This window comes from Xyrauchen texanus, chromosome 15, assembly GCF_025860055.1.
Source record: "Xyrauchen texanus isolate HMW12.3.18 chromosome 15, RBS_HiC_50CHRs, whole genome shotgun sequence".
NCBI classification, from domain to species: domain Eukaryota; kingdom Metazoa; phylum Chordata; class Actinopteri; order Cypriniformes; family Catostomidae; genus Xyrauchen; species Xyrauchen texanus.
In genome coordinates, this window is record NC_068290.1 from 5,373,374 (window position 1) to 5,397,562 (window position 24,189).

The window sequence follows — 24,189 nt, forward strand, 5'->3', positions numbered from 1 at the left end:
TAAATTATGCTTTTTTTTTTTACAAAACAATTTCCCCCATCTGCAAAAATGCTGTTGGAAACTCTTGGACATGCTGAACCTCTTTTCTTCTGACGCCCTGCAACTTCATTTTGCTACATTACCTATGTATAAACAGCAGTAAGTATGCTAATAATACAGTACAGACCTGTTGATGTGCAGTTCTCCCATTCAGAAAACACCTTCTATTCACTTATTCAAGTGTTGCAGTTTATACCAGCAATTCTCCCTGTTTGAATGTGTTTGTCTGTTTTCAGCAGCAGAAGAATCTGGAGGGATATGTGGGCTTTGCCAGCCTCCCCAACCAAGTGTACAGAAAGTCTGTCAAACGGGGCTTTGAGTTCACTCTGATGGTTGTTGGTAAGGAAACATCTTTGAATGTATTTTGATCTACTTTGTAACCTTAAAAGGATAGTTGGGGGCGGCTGTGGCTCAGGTGGTAGAGCGGGTCGGCCACTAATCCCATGGTTGGTGGCTTGATATTCGGTTTGATATATTGGGACCCCCATGTCTTCTGTGGAACACAAAAGGAGCAATTAGGCAGAATATTAGCATTAAGGGGGTCTTGGACTGGACGAATCTGGCGGACGACATGGCGCGTTCTAAATAACTGTTTTCAATGAAGGTACGCACATCGCCGCCGCCACTCTGCGACTGTTGGCAGCACCCAGCTACGACTCTGGATGCTGCTGAAATTTCTGCTGCGCCATGGGAGCGCAACTCGCATATTTTCCATTAAATTCAACCCAAGTCATTATCAAAGAACATAGATTATTTACTTTAGCATTCTTCTTTCTTGAACAAGGGAAAAACCTTGGTCATTTTTGTGTGTACTGTCTGCGACCTGAACTGCATCGATGTGCCCAGTGTTTGATACCTGTGCCGTGTCCTAGCCGCGATGCGGCGTGGCGCTTCTCGTCCGGTTCACTTAGTTTTTCACTTAGTTTCCATACAATGTCAGTGCATAGTGACTGAGACTAACATTCTGCTTAACATCTCCTTTTGTGTTCCAAAGAAAGAAAGTCATACAGGTTTGGAACAACATAAAGTAACATTTTTGGGTGAAATATCCCATATAAGCATGATTGCAAATACCAAACAACACTCAAAACATAACTTTGCAAGTTAGAAACAAACAGCTTTTGATGGATTCAGTTTACGCTGTAGTTATTATGACCACTTGAGAAGCTTCCTGTCTAGTGTTGAATGTTTGCGTTGTGAGACTACATTCTTGACATTTGGTCTAAATACTGTTTGGATAACCGTACAGGAAATGGGTTGAATAGCAGTGATTTCACATCCTGTTCATCTTGAAAAATGCAAGGGTTTTTCAGTGAAGAATGTCATTAGTAAGCGTAGCTTTAAAGTTGATTGTTTTACGATTAAATTGGTTTTCAGGGATACAAGATCTGTTTAGTTTTGCAAGAATTTAGTATGAATACTTCCAGTGTTTTCTTTGGCTTTGCCTGTGAGCTGCGGTATCGTAGCTGACATCCCCTGCATTTCTGAACCGAAGACATGTGGTTGTGCATACTTGAGTTATTTTCAGTCACAAGATAAAGCCTCAGACTATGTTGATCTTATACAGTACTTAAGAAACAATGTTCAAAACATTATTTGGAGTTTTAGACAAATCAAGGCTTTCTTTATATGCAACAAATGTTATATGTTTTTCTGTCTTAGAAGTCTTTGTTTTAAATAAGACACTTTCTTGTGTATGAGGCTGTGTATCAATATTGATTTCTTATTCGATTCTGATTCACAAGCTCTCAATTTCCAATTGAATTCTAATTTCATTATGATTCCAAGTAGCCTAATGTGGGTATATTTCAGTTATAATCTCCACTTGGTGATTATTTTCCATACCACAACAAAATATGAACGAAAGTTGTTTAAAGTTTTAATCAAGACAAGTAAACAGTCAGTAATAAAATAGAAACAAAGAGACATATTACAAGCAATAGAACATACAGGCGTATGCAAAAGTTTAGACACCCCTGACAATTTCCATGATTTTCGTTTATAAATAATTGGGTGTTTGGATCAGCAATTTCATTTTGATCTTTCAAATAACTGAAGGACACAGTAATATTTCAGTAGTGAAATGAGGTTTATTGGATGAACTGAAAATGTGCAATATGCATCTAAACGAAATTAGACGGGTGCATAAATTTGGCCACCCCAACAGAAATATCACATCACTATTTAGTTGAGCCTCCTTTAGCTGAAATAACAGCCTCTAGACGCTTCCTATAGACTGTAATGAGTGTCTGGATTCTGGATGAAGGTATTTTGGACCATTCCTCCTTGCAAAACATCTCCAGTTCAGTTAGATTTGATGGTTGCCGAGCATGGACAGCCCGCTTCAAATCACAGCACAGATTTTCAATGATATTCAGGTCTGGGGAAAGAGATGGCCATTCCAGAACATTGTACTTGTTCCTCTGCATAAATGCCAGAGTAGATTTTGAGCAGTGTTTTGGGTCGGTGTCTTGTTGAAATATCCAGGCCGGCGTAACTTCAACTTTGTGACTGATTCCTCTACATTATTCTCAAGTATCTGCTGATATTGAGTGGAATCCATGCGACCCTCAACTTCAACAAGATTCCCAGTACCGGCACTGGCCACACAGCCCCACAGCATGATGGAACCTCCACCAAATTTTACTGTGGGCAGCAGTAAGTGTTTGTCTTGGAACGCTGTGTTCTTTTGCCGCCATGCATAACACCTGTTGTTATGACCAAATAACTCCATCTTTGTTTCATCAGTCCACAGCACCTTCTTCCAAAATGAAGCCGGCTTGTCCAAATGTGCGTTTGCATACCTCAAGGGACTCTGTTTGTGGCGTGTGTGCAGAAAAGGCTTCTTCCGCATCACTCTCCCGTACAGCTTCTCCTTGTGCAAAGTGTGCTGAGTTGTTGAACGATGCACAGTGACACCATCTGCAGCAAGATGATGTTGTAGGTCTTTGGAGGTGATCTGTGGGCTGTTTTTGACCGTTCTCACCATCCTTCGCCTTTTGCCTCTCCAATATTTTACTTGGCCTGCCACTTCTGGCCTTAACAAGAACTGTGCCTGTGGTCTTCCATTTCCTCACTATGTTCCTCACAGTGGACACTGACAGCTTAAATCTCTGCGATAGCTTTTTGTAGCCTTCCCCTAAACCATAATGTTGAACAATCTTGTTTTCAGGTCATTTGAGAGTTATTTTGAGGCCCCCATGTTGCCACTCTTCAGAGGAGAGTGAAAGAGAACAACAACTTGCAATTGGCCACCTTAAATACATTTTCTCATGATTGGATGCACCTGTCTATGAAGTTCAAGGCTTAATGAGCTCACCAAACCAATTGTGTGTTCCAATTAATCAGTGCTAGGTAGTTACAGGTATTCAAATCAACAAAATGACAAGGGTGCCCAAATGTATGCACCTGACTAATTTTGTTTTGATGCATATTCCACATTTTCAGTTAATCCAATGAACCTCATTTCACTACCGAAATATTACTGTGTCCTTCAGTTATTTGATAGATTAAAATGAAATTGCTGATCCAAACACCCAATTATTTATAAATTAAAATCATGGAAAATGTCAGAGGTGCCTAAACGTTTGCATATGCTTGAATATAAACAATAGAACAAAAAAAATCGTGCTTTACATTTTCAGCAGCAGTATTAAGTATTAAAAGTGAGGGGCCTGGGAAGCTCAGTGAGTACATTTAAAAAGCCAAAATTTTATATTTTTATAGTGTACCTACATAGTTAGAAGCTCCCCTATATAATTAACAGCATTAGCTGGGAGATTTCTTTCATATTTTAGCAAAGGGGACATTAAAACCGAAATATACCCATTAGTGCTGCACGATTAATCATATCGCGGAAGCGATGTCAGCCTGCGCGATTAAATAGCGCAAATGCTGCGATGTCAGCTTGGAAATCAGGTGAAGATGAATGCCGAACAGACTGACACTGAACTGGTAGACAGAAAAAATAACACTGATCACAGCTTGGCGATATATCTTTATTTCATCAATAATTAAAATTAATATAATACGGGAGCGTGACATGTAAATAAGCAAAAACTCCAAAACTGTCATTCTCTTTGCGGTTAGAGCTGCTTCAACAAGTCGCGGAAGTGACCCAATCTGAGCAGGAGTCGAGACCGGGAGAGATTTAAGAATCAATCTCGGAATCATTCAAATGAAGACTGCAAAAATAAATGATGTAATTAAGTTTTTTGAATGTTTTTTTTTTCATTAATTTCCTGTTAATATTAAGGTTTTACAGTGGTGTATCTGTATTTTTTCTCATTTGTAATACAAATTGGCGGCATTGTGAGGGTGGACTTTACCCAGTTGTTCAAGCATTAATGTTTGGGTATGGCAGATGGCCAATTTTGTAATGATGCCAGCCACTTGCCCTGCCAGAAGTAACTTACTCTAGTTAATGTGCTGACCTCACTGTGTGAGACACGGATGAATGCTATGCTCTTTCAGTGCTCAACTTCATCCAGTGCTTAGCGATTTGCTTTAGTTTAGTTATGCTGCATGTGGTCTGAAGTGTTGACACTAGTGCTAAATACATAATGATGATTTATTTTAAACCTGAATGCATCATAACATTTTGACCTGGAGGCGCTGAGGCTTGAGCCCTAAAGAATTAAATCCCACTTGCCGATAAATGGATTTACTAAAGGACTGCCAAAAAGCTGCTTGTGAGGTTAATTCCACAGTCCTATCCACATGGTTCTTGGTGGTGTTCTCTTCTTTAAAGTCATTATTAGACTGTTATTCCAATCTTAGCTTTGACATGACATTGTTAGTGGCCATTTACAGTGGACATGTCCTTCCATTTTGTCAGTTTCATTTTATAAATGTGCATATGCATCAGAAGGAATTTTTTGTTAACATTGTGCAAAATACGTAATGCAATTTAATGACAGCAAATGAGATGTACATTTGGGGGTAACACTCATGTAATCAGCCAAGCAAACATGTTTATTGACTCTTCTCAAATGTTCAAATATCTGATCAGATTGGCCAGTACATCAGTCCATCACTAATGCGGAGTGTCAAGACAACAGCGCAGTGGCTCTGATGCACCATTTCATTTACAAAGAACCAAAGCCTTAATGCAAAATGTTCTTAAATTGTTTAACAATATTCTTTGCCTTTAAATCAATGGCACTATATTCAGATCACACTTTAAACTTGTTTCTCCATTTTTCTACCCATTTTAAGGAGAGTCTGGTTTGGGCAAGTCCACGCTAATCAATTCCCTGTTCCTAACGGATCTATACGCTGGAGAATACCCTGGACCTTCGCATAGAATCAAGAAGACGGTTCAGGTAATAAATAAAGTTGACTTAACGTGAATGGATGTTGCTTTTCCCTTCTCAGTTGTACATTGGGAGCAGGAAGTGGTAAACACTTGAAGGTGTTTGGGTGAACAATGAGACCCTTTTTTATTTGTCCAAATCTATTATGTTATTCAAAAATGCAGTATAAAATGGAATTTGCTCAAAACAATTAGTTGAATACACTTCTTCTATAATGAACAATGTTTTCAATTTCTGGATTCAAAGTCAAGGTTTTTCTGAGGCTTTTTGTTCTAGTGGTGTAACCGTCCAGAGACAATAGAAAAATGTAAAGTCTCATTAAAAGCTGATTTTTAGATTATTATTTTTTTTTGGCATAAGTAGTTTGAAATTATCGTATTCTTTTTATATCTTTAATTTCTTGGCAGAAATAAATATTTAAAAGTCAGGTGGTGTAGGGGGGCCTGGGTAGCTCAGCAAGTAAAGACGCTGACTACCACCCCTTGAGTCACAAGGTCGAATCCAGGGCATGCTGAGTGACTCCAGCCAGGTCTCCTAAGCAACCAAATTAGCCCGGTTGCTAGGGAGGGTAGAGTCACATGGGGTAACCTCCTCGTGATCGCCATAATGTGTTTCGCTCTCAGTGGGGCGCATGGTTAGCTGTGTGTGGATGCCACAGAGAATAATGTGAAGCCTCCACAAACGCTAGGTCTCCACGGTAACGCGCTCAACAAGCCACGTGATAAGATGCGTGGATTGACGGTCTCAGACGCGGAGGCAACTGAGATTCGTCCTCCACCAACCGGATTGAGGCGAGTCACTACGCCACCTAAGGACTTGGAGCGCATTGGGAAATGGCCATTCCAAATTGGAGAGAAAAAGGGGAGAAAATAAAAAAACAACAAATTCAGATGGTGTAACTGACATGCAAGTAGCCATTTTGTTGTCATGTGACAAGAAAAAAATCAACAACAGAGAGGACCCTTTTAGACCCTCACGACTGTGTGTGAAGTTCTTAGTAAATATTGATACAGATACAGATTTCCTGATTCGATTTTGATTCACTAGCTCTCGATTCAATATCGATTCACATGGGGTTTTTCCAGTTAGAATGTCTAGGGATGTCATTAAAATATCTATATATGGATTATTGATAGGCACGTTATTTTATTGATATTTTGGAGGCATAGATTTTTTTAAACATTAAAATTAGAAGACCAATTTGCATGCTTTCCAATTGTCTCAGTTGGACTTTGTTTAATTTTCTGGTATAATAGCAGTGGGAGACCACAAGAGGGTTATATAAAATGTATCTCTCTCACACACACGCGCACACACCACAGACAGGATGAGCTGAAGCAGTGCAGGAGATGGTAGTCCAAAGTTATGAAGTTTTTTTGTTCTTCAAGAATGAACAAAGTGATGTTGTTGAGTTTGCTGCAGTTAAACTGAACGATTAGAAATGGTGACGTTTATTATGCAGTTTCTCTCTATGTACAGTAAGTAACCTTTTAATAGGTCTTTCATTCAAGCTGTCAAACCACAAAACAACTTGTAACTGAAAATAGTCTCTATGAAAGTTGACAATAGTTCATCCAGTGATGACTAGAGTAAATAATCTTTGTCCTTGGATAATGATTTGCGAATTTAATGGAAAACTATGCAGATGCGCTACGTGGCACTTCAGAATGTTGACGCTGAGCGTTGGCGGTGTGTGCATAACTTTGTGGAAAATAAATAATAGTTTTTCATTTTAGAACGCACCATGTTGTCCGCCAGATGCGTCCAGTGTGCGACCCATTTTGATTTCCCCTGCCACTCACACTTTATTAAAGTTGTCTTGAGAAATATGTCTGAACGAGCAGGCCAATTTATATCTGAAAAAAAAAAATCATGATATAGATATATACAGGGCTTAAAGTATTCCGGCCGGGGGCCGGATTTCCGGCTTGAGGGCAGGTCCGGCCTCCGGCGCAGGCAAAATTTATTAATCAGGCTGCAAATTACAGTCGGACGCACTTTCGGCGCGGACGCGCTTGGAAAAAACGAGTGCGCCGCTTCCATTATGAGCGCGCATACCGCACGGCTGCATTTGAAACTGGGAACTTGAATGCGGTTTAATATTTTCGAGTCAATTGATTTCACCTACCAATCATATGAGAGGAGCGCAGCTCTAACTAACGTCACAAGCCTATCAGAAGCAGAGCAGGGCGGGTCCTGGCAACAGTGTGATTTGAGATCCATACCTCACGTTAGCGTCGTCGGTGAAAGCATGGAGCGCAGAACTCCAGAAACAACATTAGGTGACTTAATGTCATCATGGATGAAAAGAAAGGAGATGTGAGTTGGTTGATTTCAGTAAATTAGCTCAGGTCAGCATAATCATATTTTCTGTCTACACCTTTTGATGTTAGCCTTACGTTGACTGAGCTAACATTAACATACACTGCTGCTAGGTAACTTCAGACTGTTAGTTAAATATTTAATGTAGAACATTCTGTGTAGCTTACTAAAAAAACATTATGTGTAGGCCTACCATGAAAACGAGTCCACTTTAAACCGCTTTATTTTCTGTCAGCAATGTATGACAAGTAACGTTGCAGTGTGTACGCACCTTTAGTGCTGTCAACGTTAACGTATGCGATTTTTTTTTTTTTTGTCCAGCTTTAATGTTTTAAAATATTTAACACAATTAACGCTGCATCCGTTCTTTGTCATTCTTTAGCTCTTATTAGTTATTAGTTTGTCCACCAAATGCTTTAAACCATTAATGTGCGACAAGACAAAAGAGAACGCACTTCAGTAAATGTCCTCCACACTCACACACACACACACACACACACACACACACACACACACACACACGAGGCACAAAAAGTCGCGAACCAGTATCGAATTCTCTTTCGGCTTGAACGAACAATAACACACACATTTATGCCAAAATGTCCGTTTTGTCGAGTATCCTCACAAGAATCAATCATTATTAACTTTAAATGAGTTAAATAAAATCTTAAATGGAAGTAAAGAGTAGTGAGAGAATGAGACGCGTGAGATCCTGTCACCAGCTGTAGATCTTAAAGTGACAGTAGCCACTAATTCTGTCTGTCAGTAAAGTTAACCAAAGAACAAAGGGAACAGAGAAAACTACTAACTACTCTTTGACTAAAGAACGCTTGTAGCTTTAATAAGGATTAATCGAATTTAATTTATAATTTATGCATTATGGACTATTTTATAACCCTAAAATTTAGTATACTAAATAAAATATCAGTGATACTGACCTTCATTAATAAAAAGATGCCATTAAGATACAGCCGTAATACTTAAAAATAAATGGTTCCATTTGAAGATAAGTCCGTCTCTGCAGAACAACCCCCCCAAAAAAAGTTCAGGCTCAGCAACTTTTTTCACTTTAAGCCCTGTATATATATATCGATAATTTTTGGACAATCTTCCAGTTATCGATGCATGATTATGGCATCGATCCCAAGCCTAATTATGTCCCTTTTGTTTACATGTGAAAGAAATTCTCTCCCAGCTAAGGCTGTTAATTTTACAGGGGACTTTCTCACTTGGTACAATATGAAAATATACATTTTACCAATTATATTTTATTAGTTTTTCATCATTTTGATCACATTAAAGTAGTGTTGGGCAATATGGCCAAACATATTATCACTATATTTTTTTTCATATCATTTGGTTTTAAACTAGATTTGTAAAATATAAAATTTCTCTTTCATTATCACTGACAACCTAATTTGTCAATTACCCTTTTACTTGCATTAAAAAACAAATGTCTCCAAAGGTTTCTAGACAGTCTTTTTTTGGGGGGATTTTTCTCCCAATTTGGAATGCCCAATTCCCAATGCACTCTAAGTCCTCGTGGTGGCGTAGTGACTCACCTAAATCGGGGTGGCGGAGGACGAATCTCAGCTGCCTCCGCGTCTGAGACCGTCCACCCGTGCATCTTATCATGTGGCTTGTTGAGCGAGTTACTGCAAAGATATAGCACTTGTGGAGGCTTCACGCCACCCACCGCATCATCCACGCTCAACTCACCACGCACTCCACTGAGAGCGAACCACATTATAGCGATCACGAGGAGGTTACCCGGTGTGACCCTACCCTCCCTAGCAATCTGGCCACTCCAGGGGTGGTATTCGGCATCTTTACCACTGAGCTACCCAGGCCCCCAGTTTTTAGACAGTCTTGATAAGATTGCAACTCCATGTAGACAGGCTCCTACGCCACTATACTTCTAGTTTCAGCAGCATACTTCAGTAATAATATAGTGCTATGCCTTGCATGTTTGTACTTGTATTTTTAGAGTGACTTTCAGTGTATTCCAAAGCTTTACAGAACATTTCTATAATATGTTAATAATTTTTTTCATCATAAACCACAAAAGCCCAGTACTACATAAAGGTGGAGTGTATTGCACTCCCTGACCAAGCAGACACTAGCCACCAGGCCTCTATGATGAAAAGATCTTACAGTTGCTGTATTAACTTTCTGTTGGGCAGGTTGAGCAATCCAAAGTGTTGATGAAGGAGGGTGGTGTCCAGCTTCTGCTCACGATAGTGGACACTCCAGGATTTGGAGACGCTGTGGACAACAGCAACTGGTGAGAATGCTTTCAGTGTGCTTTGTGTGTACTGTCAAGGTGGAGTGCCAATAGTGACAGCTGTTATCAGGCCAGTTAATGTTATTAGGCTTGGATGTGATGTTTCTGACCTTTGTGTTGTGTCTGCTTCAGCTGGCAGCCGGTCATTGATCACATCGACAGTAAATTTGAGGATTATCTTAACTCTGAGTCACGTGTAAACAGACGGTTGATGCCTGACAGCAGAGTGCTTTGCTGCCTGTATTTCATCGCACCCTCAGGTCATGGGTGAGTAATCTGACACCTGTCTCTTTCTCTAAAAGGGATAGTTCACACAAAAGTGAAAATTCTGCCAACAGAAAGTCACAAAATGATAGTCATCATTCACTTTTATTGTATGGAAAAAAGATGCAGTGAAAGTGAATGGTGACTTGAGGCTTACATTCTCTCTAACATCATATGTCATATGGGTTGGGGACAGCATCTCTTAAGCTTACATTATATTTATGTCCCATTTCTGCAATATTTTGCTCAATCTGTCATTAAAGAAAATAATAGAAAAAATGGGCTGTGGCATATACTATCATGTAGAGGCAAAAATTTCTGAAATTGAGTTACGAGTTAAAATGTGACTTTAAGACTATGTTCTGTCCTGTAACAGATGGGTTTGGCTCAACTTTGCCCAAAATCTTGTACGTATCTGATCAGTGCACTACTGTGTGTATATGTACAACACATATGACTGAACAATGAATCCAGTTTTCTCAGTTTCAGTGTTGACATTGTTACAGTTTTTTTTTTGCCTTATTGTATGTTGTATTTTTGCCATTTAAACTCCGTATATCGACAGCATTTGTGGCATAATGTTGATTACCTCAAAAAATTAGTTTCAGTAAGGCACTTGGAATGGGGCCAGTCCAAAAACCTTAAAATACAAACTTTCAAAGTATAGCCGTAGAACCTAATCATTGTACATGTTAACATGATTTTATTGTGATAAAATTTCATACTAATCGTATCTGTGTGAATAATATGCAATATTAGAACTTCGCTGTCATGGCTTACTGTCTGTTAATTATATATATTAGGGCTGAAACAATTAGGTGACGTTATCGACAAAGACTATTCAACAATTTCCGTTGTCGTATAGTCTTTTGATCTAATTTAATGTAACGTGAGATCATACAAACTCTTATGATGGCGCTCGAGAGAAGCACTGCAGCTCGCGGCTGACTGAGATGCACTCTAAATTTCCAAACAGCTTCAGGTGATGTTGATCACAAAGTATGAGGGAATTATTATGCGAAAATTCAAAATAACTAAATACAGAAGCACTGTCATCGTGAAATAAAGCAGAGCTGGATCTGGCATTCCGCTTAAGCAAACCTGCATGTCAGAATGTTTAAAAAGCATACAACCTGGCATTATATCTTTAATGCATCCTTTATTAAAGTTCAAATAATAAAGAAGTTTGTCATGTAAATAAACTTCGAAACTGACATTTCTCTGTGCGATCTGTACCGCTTTTGTGAGTCGCATGAAGGTGGAGCCATACAATTTGGCTGTTAGCAAGCCTACAATGAAAAAAACTGTATATTACACTTCAGTTTTTTTAAAGTCTTCTCACTTTTGTCAAGTTTTCCAGTAGAGACATGATAGGGATGTATTTTAAGACATAAGACACTTTGTTGTCATTGTATGCATTGAATATGGCAACCCTCAGAAAAAGGAACTTTTGACACTAATGCTTAGTAGAAAAAAAAAAGAGAAGAAAGATAATATTTATTTACACAACTAGAATAAATATGATGAGGTAGATAAAATGCAAAGTTTCTAGGGTGCATTACAAACCAGTGGTCAGGTCTCGGTAGTTTTCCTTCTTGTCAGTGAAAACATTTTAATAGCTGTGTGTTACTGTAGGCATGTGTTCTCAGACAATAGGGGATCTGTGAGCAGTTAAGATGTAGTGTTTAAGCAATGGAGGCGGAACGTGTCACTTTATTCAGCCTTGTGCCCACTGTCCTTTTGTTAGTGTGTTACCAAGACATTATAGGACGTAAATTATGTAAATCTTGTTGGAAAAATAATTTGTACAATAATAAAAGGGGTCTGAAAATGGGTGTAGCAACAGGAATGTCATAATTAATTGCTGAGTTTTCGTGAAAAGAAATCTTCCAGCCACACGTTTGGAATCATATAATAAAATATATATGAATTAGTGATTTTAACATGGACTACAGTGTTGTCATTTCATCATTATCGTGGTGGTGTATTTTTCCAACAGACTGAAACCTCTGGACATTGAGTTCATGAAACGGTTGCATGAGAAGGTCAACATCATCCCATTGATTGCCAAAGCAGATACCCTCACCCCTGAAGAATGCCAACAGTTCAAGAAACAGGTCCTGTCCATTTAAACTCCTGATTAAGGCAAGAAAAGACAGCAGGGTTCAAGCCTCCGGCACCATGTGTGTGTGTCGAGTATTTTGCCATCTGTCAGAGTATTAGCTCTAAAGGAGCCGAGCGCAAGAGCACTGAATTACCGCCCAGACAGGAAAGATTAGATGAGAATATCGGAGTACAAATAAATAAACAAACAGGGGATGTTGTATTCCTCAACCTAAACAGCCTCTTTTGTCATTCTCTTGAGATTGTTTGCTGGCCTGAACGAATCAAAGAGGGTTTCTCTTATTTTTAAAAAGTTGTTTAATTTTTTCTCCAGATCATGCGAGAAATCCTGGAGCACAAGATCAAAATCTACGAGTTTCCAGAGACGGATGATGAGGAAGAGAACAAGATTGTGAAAAAAATCAAAGTAAGATTGGTCATAAACTAGATTTAAAGTAGCCATATTACACACTACTTTTCCCCTGATGCTTTTTTCTTGCAACAAAAACGTAATTCAGTTTCACGTAATTTTTCACCTTCTCTCTGACGCTTAAAATTAAACAGGCTTTTGTTGCTATTGTAACTTTAAGCAGATGCCTTTTATCCAAAGTGAATTACAAATGAGAATAATCCAGGCAGAAGCGATTCATCCAAGGGAGAACGTGTGTGTGTGTGTGTGTGTTTCTTTTGAGTACTAGAATAGTATAATCCTATAGCGAAGTGCTGAACATACATTTTAAATTATACATCCCCTATATATTTGCTTTAGGTACCCAGTCATATATGAGAATAGAGTCACTTCTCTAATCTAATATAGTGACAGGTGTGAATCTGTTTTTGTGGTGGAGAGCCCATGCAGTACACCAGGTGGCTGCATGTTGCAAGTCTGCCAAGCTTTGCATGCTTGTTTAGAAAACTGATTCCTTGTGCACATTCATCCATGAGCTGCTCTCTAACTGTCTCTCTCTCTCTCTCTCTCTCTGCTCTCTCTGTCTGTCTCTCAAGGATCGGTTGCCCCTGGCTGTGGTCGGAAGCAACACCATCATTGAGGTGAACGACAAGAAGGTTAGAGGAAGACAGTACCCATGGGGTGTGGCAGAAGGTAGATGCACTAGAGATGCCTTAAAACGCTCACAAGCACTTAGTTAATCTACACATCCACTCTGTTCCAAGTAAAATGGGCTGCCTACATAGGCAGCATTTTAAGGCTTCATATGCATGCTCATGAAAAAGGCTGTTCCAAAAGGAAGGCAGCATAATTATGCTTTATCCTAAGATACCTTTTGGCCACATTCTATGGCAGCAGCATGTATTGCACCTAGCTCAAAAAAATTCAATGTGGAGGACAAGGCGGAAGCAATGAGTCAAAAATAAAATTCACTCAATACTGAAAATTATTGAAAAAAAAAAAATAGTTCACTCTAATTGAAAATTGGCAGCTTACTAGATTTTGGAACAGAGCCATCTTGAGTTTTTATTTTTAATATAGTGTAAATGTAAAATATGTGATAGATTTGGTTTAGCAACTTACCTTAAAATTGTTTTTTTTAAATAACTATATTATTTTTTGTGTGACAGATTTCTGATTTGTCTTTCCTCTCCCCACAGTTGAAAATGGAGAGCACTGTGATTTCACACTCTTGAGGAATATGCTCATCAGGTACAAATATGCCACTGAAAGTGTTTTGCAGAAATCTTATTTGTCTTGTCAGAAATCTTGCAGAAATACGCTGTACAAATGCAGTAATAATAGCTGTTAAGGGACTTGGAGAGTGAATGTCCCAGCAGTTCAAGAGCTGGACAATGTAAACTGATTTGCTGTGGGAATGTACAGAAATAGAAAAACATAAATCTTAACTCTTGACAAAATGCCCAGATAGTGATTATGTGGAATGCACAACACCACAAGTAATTGATCATATGTAATTATTTTGGAGGTTTGAAGTGCTTGGAGGCTTATGATAACCGTTTGTTTTGTGTAGAACCCACATGCAGGACCTCAAGGACGTAACAAATAATGTCCATTATGAGAACTACAGAAGCAGGAAGTTGGCGGCTGTTACCTGTAATGGAATTGACAACAACAAAACCAAAGGCCAGCTCACTAAGTAAGTGATGATCATAATTGATGAACATATTAAGTTTACAGCCCTAATATAATTTCCCTTATATAACAATTATCAATGTTTATTTGACTGAGAACATACTATTGATTTCAAATATGACCAGAATGGTTTATCCTGAAATTAAAGATGTTTTAATTCTATAAGTGTGAGCAGAAATGCCTGGGGTGAGATAAGGTGGCAGAAAACAGTCATTGTATGTTGGTTTACATTCCATACTTCAAAACGCAGTCATCTGCACAATCTCAGACACTTAAATCACACTCAACTGTTACCTAGTGCCTCCCTCAGTTTATATATGATCTCATGTTGCATTACATTGTGAGAATGTACATTATTACCTTAAAGCAATACAAATGCTGTTTGTTTATTAGTACTTTAAAATTACAGCTTATGCCGAAGACATAATAATATTCTCTAACAAATCAAAATCACCCATATGGTTACAACCAGTCAAATGTTACTGGTCAGATTGCTTTCAGTGGGAGACATGGCAAATATTGTTGTCTCTCTTATGGAGTCATGGTGTTCCTCAGCTTGTCATACATTTTTATAAAGCTTTTAGTTTGTTGTTTAAGTGATGTTCAACTGTCAGAAAAGATTATAACTGTATGTTTCGGCATCATTTCCTGTTGTCTGGTATATTTGAGAACACACTGTCAACGAGACTTCAGTTTGTGGCCGGTCTACTTCTGTTTTTTGTCAACATGAAATGGCATTTTTAACCTATTTTTCTACCATAATGTGGCATAATTTTAGCATGTTCAAGGAAGGGTTTGTGGAGATTTATATAAAGATATGCATTCACAGTTTGCTGTAGCCATGCTCTCTAACACTTAAGTTAAGAAACCAACTTTCTAACACAAGCATGTATGCACATATGCATGAGCACATGCTTACAGACACGTTTGTGGTCGCACTGTGCAGATTCTAAGCAGTCTAGAGCCACCTCTAACATGAAATGTATTTTGCAGGAAACCAAGTTTTATAATGCACAAGATCTTTGGTCTTACACTCAGTTTATATATTTTTTTTTTGCTCTTTTAGTGCTTTTGATTTTTTTGCATGCTAAGTTTGTGTGTTTTTTTCTTTTTAGAAATGACACAGTTGAAGGCATGTAAGTGGTCATTTACATTATTCACCTCCCTGTGTAGTATGGGTCCTCTCTCCTTCTTGTAACAGTGTCTTTTGGTGTCAGTTATTGATGTTATTTCTTCCTTCTCTTCCTCCAGTTCCATATGTGATATTCCCCCCCGGGAATATTAGACCTTGTCTGTCCCAAATCATATCTGTTAGACCAGGAAAGGGTCCTCCGTTTAGCCAAATCCTTCTTATGTTCCTTAGGTTCACATTGCCCAAACAATCTGCAACATATGTCAACAAACACCAACATCCAACAGTTGTTGGGTTTTGTCAGATCAATTAATTCACCCAGTTGGCATTCTTTTGTGTCTGTTTTCACCGATTTGGCATGTTCAATCGGCGTTTGTCAGGTCTTGGAATGTTTGAGCAGTCTGGTATGATTTCCCAACAAAACTCTGATGTAATCTGACTTCTTCAAGAACTGTTGCAATGGCAAGCGTCCCTGACTGTCAACTCATAGAAAGTGAACGTGCGCTGCGCAAATGCATTGGTAAAGAAGAAAAAACGCAGTCAATAATGATTAATCCCATTTTTTAACACTTGTCAAAGCATTCTGTTCCTTTCTAAATAAACAAAATTGTTAGTTTTGTTTAGCTTTCAGCAGTTTGATTTTGTGCTGAAGTCATCTCACTCGCATGAAAAACAGAATCTTTATTTTTTTGACGGCGTCAAATGATGCAAACACTGAATTCAATGCAGATCTGCAATAATTACAAATTTCATCTTTTTCCACGTTTTATTTTTGGCACTGGGTTGCTTTCCTCCGATGGAACTCTCTGAATGAAGTTATAGCCTAATGTCACATTTGAATACATGCTAAACATATTTAATGCAATCAAGCATATACACTCACTGAGCACTTTATTAGGAAGACCTGTAAACCTACTTGTTCATGCAATTATCTAATCAGTCAATCGTATGGCAGCAATGCTTAAAATCATGCAGATACAGGTCAGGAGCTTCTGTTAATGTTCACATCAACCATCAGAATGGGGAAATAAAATTATCTTGGTGATTTTGACTGTGGCATGATTGTTGGTGCCAGACGAGCTGGTTTGAGTATTCCTGTAACTGCTGATCTCCTGGGATTTTCAAGCACAACAGTCTCTAGAGTTTACTCAGAATGGTGCCAAAAACAAAAATCCGAGAGCAACAGAGAATGGCCAGTCTGGTTCGAGCTGACAGAAAGGTAACGGTAACTCGGATTTACAGATGCATCACAATTCTTTCTCAAACAATCCTACATTGGCCCTCAAAAATACATAGGAATTTCTTTGAAAAAGCATACAAAGGAAAATATCATTATAAGTGGATAATGTGTTGCGCAACACTGCAAAAAACCACATTGACGGAGTATCTGCAGCTGCATATGTTTCAAGAAAAGGTGCATTTACACTAGTGATATTCCTATATATTGGCATCAGCTTTGCCCACTTGACCTATTAATATAAAACTCTCTAATATCAGTTCCAAAATCTACAAGCAGACCTAGTCACAATTAAACAAAAACAAACCAGAATGATTTCTGGTTAATCTTCATTCGAACATCTTAATATTGATTGGTGAAATCCCAAGATCGATCTTTTACTAAACTCACTCATCTTACAAAAAATATTATTTAAACGTAATGAAAACAACGTAAAGATTTGTATCAAGAGCTCATGATTGGAATCGAATTGGGAAACCTATTATTATGCCAGCCCTAATATTACCATTTTATTTTCCATCTCGCACTCGTTATAATTTCGGCATTCGGTCGAACTCTAGTTTACATGATGGTGTTCGTGCAAACAAATATATGCGACTGCTTTGAAATAATAGATAACCTGTTTGAAAGCACTACATTTCTTGCTTTCGTTTGGTGGCACAGAAATGACCCACTTCACCTATAACTCCCCAAAGACAGCAAAGATTTACACCGTTATGTCAGAATTTTTAGATGCATCAAGAATAATTTTGAACTCCTTGAATTCAAATTGTGAGGTGTTACATTTCCCTCCCCTAATTTCTGTCACACTTGCTGTATGTTTCTGTCTAACCTTTTTGCAGCTTTTCTGTGCACCGTATTCTAACTCAGATCGGCGTAAAAGCACATTCTGAGCTGTTTGCATCAGCTTTCAGGTACCTCTGGAACCAAGATGTATGTTTGATGTGCATTGTCCTTTTTTCTCTGCTTTAGCAAGACTGCCCATGGTAAGGCATCAAGAGTTTAGCTGCCTGAAGCTTGGAGATGTTTAGCAGAACATCTGATCACAGGTGTCACATTAAGCTCTCTTTATAATGAGTGGTGGGCAATCTCAGGGGCTTGAGGGCTTTGTTTTTTCACTTTTCTGTCTCCTCCGTCTTCTCAAGATGAATGTGATGTTCTCCTGTGGGATGGCACAGGAGTACATTCATCACTTGCGGAATTGTGGGATGTGGTGTCATGAATGTATACTGTGTGTCGATACTAGGAGCCCCCTTGCTCAGATGGAGGAGGAGAGAAGGGAGCATGTGACCAAGATGAAGAAGATGGAGATGGAGATGGAGCAGGTGTTTGAGATGAAAGTCAAGGAAAAGATCCAAAAGCTGAAAGATTCAGAGGCAGAGGTACTGACATCACATGAATTATGCATTTTTGCTAACTGAGTGATATAGGAATATTTTCAGCTTTTCACAATTTATGTTTATGTATTTGCTCTGAAATAGTTTAAAAGGTTGAATGTTTTCTTTCTCCATCAATTAGAGGAGCCATTGTAGCCAAAAATGCAGGTTAAATACAGTTCAAACCTAGTTAAACATAGTCCAGGCATGTTTTCACAATTTCTTTAAATGAACACAAGGAAGAATGATATTTAATTATTTTAATTTATAGGCACCAATATATAATACAGTAATAAACAGCTATATTTACCTACATCTATTTTTACTAAAACATTTTAATATATGTAAAGTGCCATACAGAGGCTTGTGTGAAGATTTGTGACTCAAATTTTGAACCAGTTAATTGAAATGGACAGTTTGCCAACTTAATATCTGTCTTAACGGTCTCAGTGGAGTCTAATGGATTAATGGGTAAATAAAAAGTGCATTAAAATCATTGCAATATTTACAGTGTTGCTTAATTTTATATTCCCAGCAAAGTCATTATGAATATATAATTAATTTTCAATATATAGTCACTGTTTGGTGAATTTAAATGATCAGCTTGGTGTGACTTATTTGCCTAATCTCTAATATTCTGTGACCTGTGCAGCTTCAGCGGCGTCATGAGCAGATGAGGAAGAACCTGGAGGCTCAGCATAAAGAGCTGGAGGAGAGAAGACATCAGTTTGAGGAGGACAGAGTTAACTGGGAGACCCAGCAGCGTATTCTGGAGCAGCAGAAAATGTACGTGATCACAGTCAAACCGTATATCTTACTCGTTTCTTTCCTTTATATCGCCTCCTATAAATTGTTCAAGTTTTTCTCCATGACAAGAAGTTGAATGTTTTAGAAATTTACTCTGACATTTAAATTTCATAATGGTGCCAAGTAAGTTTGCAAACTCAGAATTGGGAATATACAATATATCAGTATTAGCCAATATTAGTAAGTTCTGTCGCTGAAGCAAATATAATGATATTAGATGCTTCTCATCTGAATTGTGCGTGTGAGATCAGGTTTCACGTGAGCGTTGTACGAGACACATTAGTCATTAGAAAACAGGAGAGGGACGTGAGCGAGTGGGATTTTGAGGAGAGAGGTGATGTATTACAATTGTGTTCCAATGGAGTAATTCACGGGTTATTGTTCATTTAATCATGTGACAAGATTGCAAGACGGCAGTGTCTGTTGTGTTCTTCACATTGCAATGGCAGAAAAACCAGACAAAGTCAAGAACACACAACACAGCATTTTAACAATGGATGACTATTGCGTAACCCCTTTTTACTGGCGTATTTGTATGAGGATAACAAAAATGCATTTGCATTTACACCTTTTATAAAAGTGGGAAACGAATATCAGTCTTTTTTTATATTATTGTTTTATGTGATAATTTTTTTTAATATTATAATATTCTGAAGCCTGATATTTAATGTTTAAATGTTCTATATGGTAACAGTTTAAGACCAGATATCACTGGAATTATGTAAAAATTATAGATTGCAGCTTCAGTATTTTTATTTTTTAACAAACATTCCAGTGGTCTTGCATAAGTATACACACAGAAAATAAAAATAAATAAATAACACATATATATATACATACACATATATCATACAACTCTAAAACTACGCCTCTCTCTCCGCAAATATAAAATATCTACCCCATTTCCTATTAAATGAATCCCATATCCCCAGCCTTCTACACATGACCTTTTCGAAGGCTGCCACCCTCCCCATCTCCTCACCACTCACAAATTGAGGGCGTTCCAACCCATTAAAACAATCTGCCTGCCTATCATCGCACTGGTCAGGACCACATTTTTTCAATCAAACGTTCAACCAAAATTCCTGATTCTCAGTGCACCACCAAAAAACATGGGCAATGTCTCCATCCTCCGATTGGCAAAGCCAGCAGGTGGGTGTGTCTTTAAGGCCAATCTATATAGTCTAGAGGGGGTCCAATAGAATTTGTGTAGGAGCAGCTTCAGTATTAATGGTGTTTAAAAAAAGAAAATTCTAGAGGGATTGATGTAAGAGGATTACACACTTTTATACCTCAAAATGAATTCTGAAGCAGCCTTGTGTTTTTTAATTTAATACGGCTTCAAAATTCATGTTTGAGGTATGACTGTGTGTAATTTATGTTGTAGAACAAAACGTCCACATGCTAAACCAACATGTTAAGTAATGTTAACCACAAACCTTCTTGTACACAAGTTCAAAAACCCATCGTAAAATCCGAAGGGACCCGTGGTGAATTAGACTTGCGGCTTATTGAACTACTGGCTGAACAGCTCGATAGAGTTTTTGGGGTTTTTAATATATATAAAATGTTGGCTATGACATAAGCCTCAGCAAGACAAAGGACACACATTTAATTAAACAAATACGACACACGCAAATACGCATGTTAGCATTTAAAACCAGTGGCCTTTTGTTTTTATTTCTATATCCCTACTCGTAAAATCAGTATTGGAATTCATTATTTATTTTCCCCCCTACAGGAGTTTGGAAAAGAACAAGAAGAAAGGGAAGATCTTTTAAAAGCATTTTTATGATGAGCAGGTTGTTCTCATTGGCCAATCCCCCCTGACCTGATATCTGTGTAGCCTTCAGTCAGACTTGGAACTGTGCGTTCTGCTGGAGGCGTTTAAGCTGTTCGTGGACTTCCACTAAAGAGTTTACCTTCATGAAACTCTGTCTGAGGCAAGCCAAACCCATACAAATCTAAAAAATCTATACTGAACTCTGTTGATAACACATTTATTACTTACCACCTGATGTCCACAGTTTAATACGAAGAAATGTCTAACCGATGAACTATATTTTGATTATAAATGTTTATTTATAAACCCAATAACGTGAAACTCCATAACTGAAGTGTTGTATGAGAAAAATGTCACCTGGTGCCCTCTATATTCCCCAAAACATCTATATAAACCCGAAGAATCCTGTTACATGGCCAAATCATACAACCATAAATGCACATTTGGAGGGGATGTGCAAATGTATTTTTTGCTCTTATGGCTTACGATTTTGTTTTTCCTCATTGCAGAAGTGTTTCCAAAATATAATGTCTGTCCCATATCCTTTGACCACCTCCTATAACTTCATTAATGTTATTTCAGTTATTTTTATATATGCATATATAAATATGTATACATACACCAAGACAGCTAAAGTAATATTTTTTTTTGTTTTTTATTAGAATACTCAGCAGACTGGTGTCGTAAAATACACACTCAAAAGATATTTTAACCTCTTTTTAAGATTTACGCATTTCAATTTCTTGACAAAATTCCATGAAATTGAATGGGTGTTATTTTTAACTAAATGAAAGGAAATTTAAATATGTAAGTTTTTGTAATAGTATTTTGTTAAAGATTACTCCATTACATTTTTATGGAATTTTATGAATTTTAAATACGTAAATCTTAAAAAAATACAAATAATTGAGTGCACTGACAACACCATAAATATTACTCGAACGGTCGTGCTTAGACCAGAGTTCTATCAACCTGTTTGTCTGTATTACCTCACCTGTGCTGTACAGTATTTTCCAGCTGTTGGGACAAAATGAGTCCAAAACTATTTTTGTTTTTTTGTTTTCTTTTGTTATTATCTCCATCTCTGTATTTTATTTTTCATTTGTATTGTACAGTCTCTTAATAAACTTGTGATGATACAAGTTGGGTGTATCCAGATTGCTAAAAGATGTATTGAATAGTAAGGGACACTGGGGGTGCTTACCTTTTTATAACTCACCGTCACAGAATACTCCAAATCTAATTTCCACATTTTGCTATGAGAAATGTATACATTTGCCAACAGTAATAGTACTATTAAAAATATTTTCACTAAAAAAGACTTGATCAAGGTGTTGAAATTAGCTACCAAATGACAGTGTTTTAGTTTTAAGTGATCCAACAACATAGAGATAAAATGCATACGTTTAAATTCAAAGGCATTCAAATTTTTGATGGCTTATGACAAATACTAAACATCCCATTTTTGTTTTTACTTTTATAAATATATTTAAGTGTCATCACACTGGTTTCTGATTTAAGATGTTTAGAGTGTGAAAACTTGCTCTTGATCTCCCCAATTCTGCATCAGATGACTTGTTTGTGAACAAAGTAATTTACTTCTTGTTTGAATTTGTATGAGTTTAACAAATGAATGCAAGCCTGAACAGTTTACAGAGTAAAACAGGATTGGTAACACTTTATTTTAGGGATTGGAAATCAATGTCTAATAATTGTATTTGTAAGTTATTAGTTATGGACTTGATTTATTAGGCCTCTGTTCGCTGATTTCTTACCCTTGCCAATTAGCCCCTTTACATTCCTTTTTCCTAACAATGAACTTATTAGGTAAAAACAAAAGATACCAATAGTAATGTGCTAAACACATCCTTTATATGTTCTTATTGCACTGTGTGAATGTTCAGATTTTAAGTATAAAATAAAAATTGAAGGCAGAGACTTTTGCATAGTGTAAAAAAGCATCTTCTTTGCACTAAGTGCAAATAGTGTTAGTGTAAACCCTAATTAAATACTACCATACAGTTCAGGAGCATCACTGCGTCACACAGACACCCGACCCCTAAACCCTAACCTTTCTGCTTTGTTGAAATACTACAGTATTTGCATTCTACATGTATTTAGTATTTATAAGCCGCACATTCACACAGACTACTGAGAACCTATAAAGGATGCATCATACTAACTATTGATATGTTTTGTTTTTGGCTAATAAATTCATTGTTATGAAAAAAGTTTGCAAATTTAATTGGACTATAAAGCATGAATAAGAAATCAGCTAATAAAAGCTTAATAAATACTTGATAATGCCAAACTAGTCTCTTACAAGTGTAATTATTAGTCATGAATTACTGTTTGATTTATGATCCCTAAAATAAAGTGTTACCACAGCATTTCATTCAAACATTCTTTAATCATAATTAGACACTAGAGGGAGATGTTGAGACATTTGCAAACATTCCTCATGTATTTCTTGTGTCGGATAAAAAATACATGCTTGGAATATATGAATGTTGTTGAATTAGACCCAAAAAAAGGAAACCACAAGCACATCTGGCGGAACATTTCACAAAAATAGATTTGTTGCTACTGTACTTGCTATTATATTTTGTTATCTAATGCAGTGATATTCTTACTTTTTGGGGCTACTGGATAAACATACCAATTTCTTCAAAGACCACAAGACAAATGCAGTGCCTAATATTTTTTTATTACATTTCTATTTAAAAGAAAACAGCAGAACTTTGAGTTTCACAACCAGGCTGAAGTTTGGGGCTTGAACTCCTGTGTCCATTAGTGGCAGCATGTTGTACATTATGTCCACAAAATCAGTTAAGTGCTTTCTTGTTAGAAAGGACCTAAAAAGAAAATTCCAGAAATTGTATTGAAAGGTAAGTAACAAAATGCATCAGATTATCAAAAGCAATAGAACGTTACCTCTTGAATGTATATTCCGGGTTCAATACAAGTTAAGCTCAATTGACAAAATAACTTTCTTTAAAAAAAAAAAAAAAAAAAAGCAAAAATCCGGCTTAGACTTACAATAGAAGTCAATGGGCCATTATGTAAAATTGTTTCAAAAATACTATTTCAAAAGTATTGCCACAAGTGTGTTAACATGATTTTAGTGTGAAGTTATGGCCAATTTTACCATGTCATTGCATGATGTAATGCCATCCCCTAAAATGACTGTAAAAATGATAATTTAAACAACTTCACAGCTAAAATAATACATGCGTTTTAACAGAAGAATTCATGCAAGTGCTTTTATAAAAATATATGCTTCACATTTCTACCTTTTAAACACTCCAATAATTGGCATCATTCACTTCTATTATTGATTCAGCTTTTCTTTCTTTTTTTTTTTAAAGAAATTATTTTTGTGGTAATCAGCATTGTGCGGCAAATGCTGTCGACTGAACTTAT

General features: G+C 37.2%; 2 protein-coding genes across 4 annotated transcripts in view; one reads left to right on the forward strand and one right to left on the reverse strand.

The window, feature by feature from the left end:
• The first annotated feature begins 252 nt into the window (after window positions 1-252).
• Window positions 253-22,076, forward strand: septin7b (septin 7b). 2 transcript variants are annotated; one of them, XM_052143884.1, is made up of 13 exons: window positions 253-378; window positions 5,257-5,363; window positions 9,860-9,960; window positions 10,093-10,227; window positions 12,224-12,341; window positions 12,662-12,754; window positions 13,333-13,429; window positions 13,936-13,987; window positions 14,310-14,435; window positions 15,547-15,567; window positions 18,047-18,182; window positions 18,829-18,962; window positions 20,725-22,076. In XM_052143884.1, the coding sequence occupies exons 1-13, from the start codon at window positions 369-371 to the stop codon at window positions 20,762-20,764; spliced, it is 1,170 nt and encodes a 389-aa protein (XP_051999844.1). In that variant the 5' UTR covers window positions 253-368; the 3' UTR covers window positions 20,765-22,076. The 2 variants fall into 2 exon arrangements, with proteins under 2 accessions (XP_051999844.1, XP_051999845.1); XM_052143885.1 differs by lacking the exon at window positions 15,547-15,567.
• Window positions 22,077-22,896: 820 nt separating this feature from the next.
• Window positions 22,897-24,189, reverse strand: part of LOC127656452 (protachykinin) — a 2,724-nt gene continuing 1,431 nt past the window's right edge. Inside the window, exon 5 of one of the 2 annotated variants that reach the window (XM_052144789.1) lies at window positions 22,897-23,621. In XM_052144789.1, the coding sequence (XP_052000749.1) occupies window positions 23,611-23,621 (11 nt within the window). In that variant the 3' untranslated portion in view covers window positions 22,897-23,610. The other variant, XM_052144788.1, reaches the window with a different exon arrangement.

Excerpts from the sequence above, each read along its gene's own strand:
- septin7b (XM_052143884.1), top strand. Across the intron at positions 9,961-10,092 it reads GCTGTGGACAACAGCAACTG|CTGGCAGCCGGTCATTGATC; the intron begins GTGAGAATGCTT and ends TGTCTGCTTCAG. Across the intron at positions 15,568-18,046 it reads AATGACACAGTTGAAGGCAT|GAGCCCCCTTGCTCAGATGG; the intron begins GTAAGTGGTCAT and ends TGTCGATACTAG.